Source organism: Cyprinodon variegatus, unplaced genomic scaffold (assembly GCF_000732505.1).
Source record: "Cyprinodon variegatus isolate N-32 unplaced genomic scaffold, C_variegatus-1.0 Scaffold199, whole genome shotgun sequence".
NCBI classification, from domain to species: Eukaryota; Metazoa; Chordata; class Actinopteri; order Cyprinodontiformes; family Cyprinodontidae; genus Cyprinodon; species Cyprinodon variegatus.
The window spans coordinates 207,741-208,677 of NW_015150652.1; the positions used below are offsets into that span (position 1 = coordinate 207,741).

Below are 937 nucleotides of genomic sequence, written 5' to 3' on the forward strand. Positions count from 1 at the left end.
AACCAGATGTGTGGAGAAGAGGGAAGAAGCTGCGCTCTGCTTTTTGGCCCAGTTTCTGAAGCTTCACAGGGTGTAAATAGCTTCATTGGGCAGGTTTATGGTCAAGTTCAGTCAGACTTTAACCAAAAAAAAGTAAGCAGAGAGGGAAAGATGAGTAACAGCAGAAAAGGGGGCTGAGCTTTTTCGTCAGTGAAGTTCAGGAAATGCGAGAAAGTGCAACGCTTGCAGAAAAAGATGAAGAATAGTGGATGATACAAAAAAAAAAATCTACCCGGTTAACCTTCGAACTTTCTTTCTTTCTGCTCACAAGAAGTCACAAGACGAGCTGTCGTATAATTTCACGGATGCCACTTCTAACGGTAAGAGTGTGTTTATCTGTTAAGGGTTAACATGTGTGACTTGGGGCTTTAAATGTTCACATTTCTGCACTAAATACTCTTTATCAGTAAGTAAATGAATATGCAACGCAAATATTTCACATGTAGGAAAGGAAAGATATAATTTTTTGCACATATGTTACAGAGAGCGCTTTACATTCTGCATTAAAGGGTTTTGGGAAGAGTCCAGGAACCCAAACTCATCATGTCCGTCTACTTTAATCCGGGACCAGATTCGGAAGTAAATGGGTGAGAAGAGCGATTTTATGTTAAGCTTTTATTGGTGCATGTGATTGAAACTCATTTGACAGGAATGTGTGATTTAATGCAGAGCTGCAGGGAGGTGGCCAGTCTGTCCTAAACAGAAACCCAGGTTACTGGGATTAATCTTCCTCCTGACACTTACTTCATCCACTCCCTTCATGGTTTAGGTTTAGAGAATTAGCTGGCCTATCCTACGGAAGAGCATTAGGGCCACTGAAAAAAATCTGACAGAATTCTGACTTTAATCTCAGAATTTTGACTTTAATCTCAGAATTTTGACTTTAATCTCAGAATTT

The 937-nt window shown here is 39.9% G+C and overlaps 1 protein-coding gene across 2 annotated transcripts in view; it reads left to right on the forward strand.

The window, feature by feature from the left end:
* LOC107087905 (phosphatidylinositol 3,4,5-trisphosphate 3-phosphatase TPTE2-like) overlaps positions 1 to 937 on the forward strand; it is a 10,078-nt gene continuing 9,141 nt past the window's right edge. The window contains exons 1-2 of one of the 2 annotated variants that reach the window (XM_015379741.1): positions 1 to 359; positions 523 to 626. In XM_015379741.1, the coding sequence (XP_015235227.1) occupies positions 583 to 626 (44 nt within the window). In that variant the 5' untranslated portion in view covers positions 1 to 359; positions 523 to 582. The remainder of the gene's footprint in view (positions 360 to 522; positions 627 to 937) is intronic. The other variant, XM_015379742.1, reaches the window with a different exon arrangement.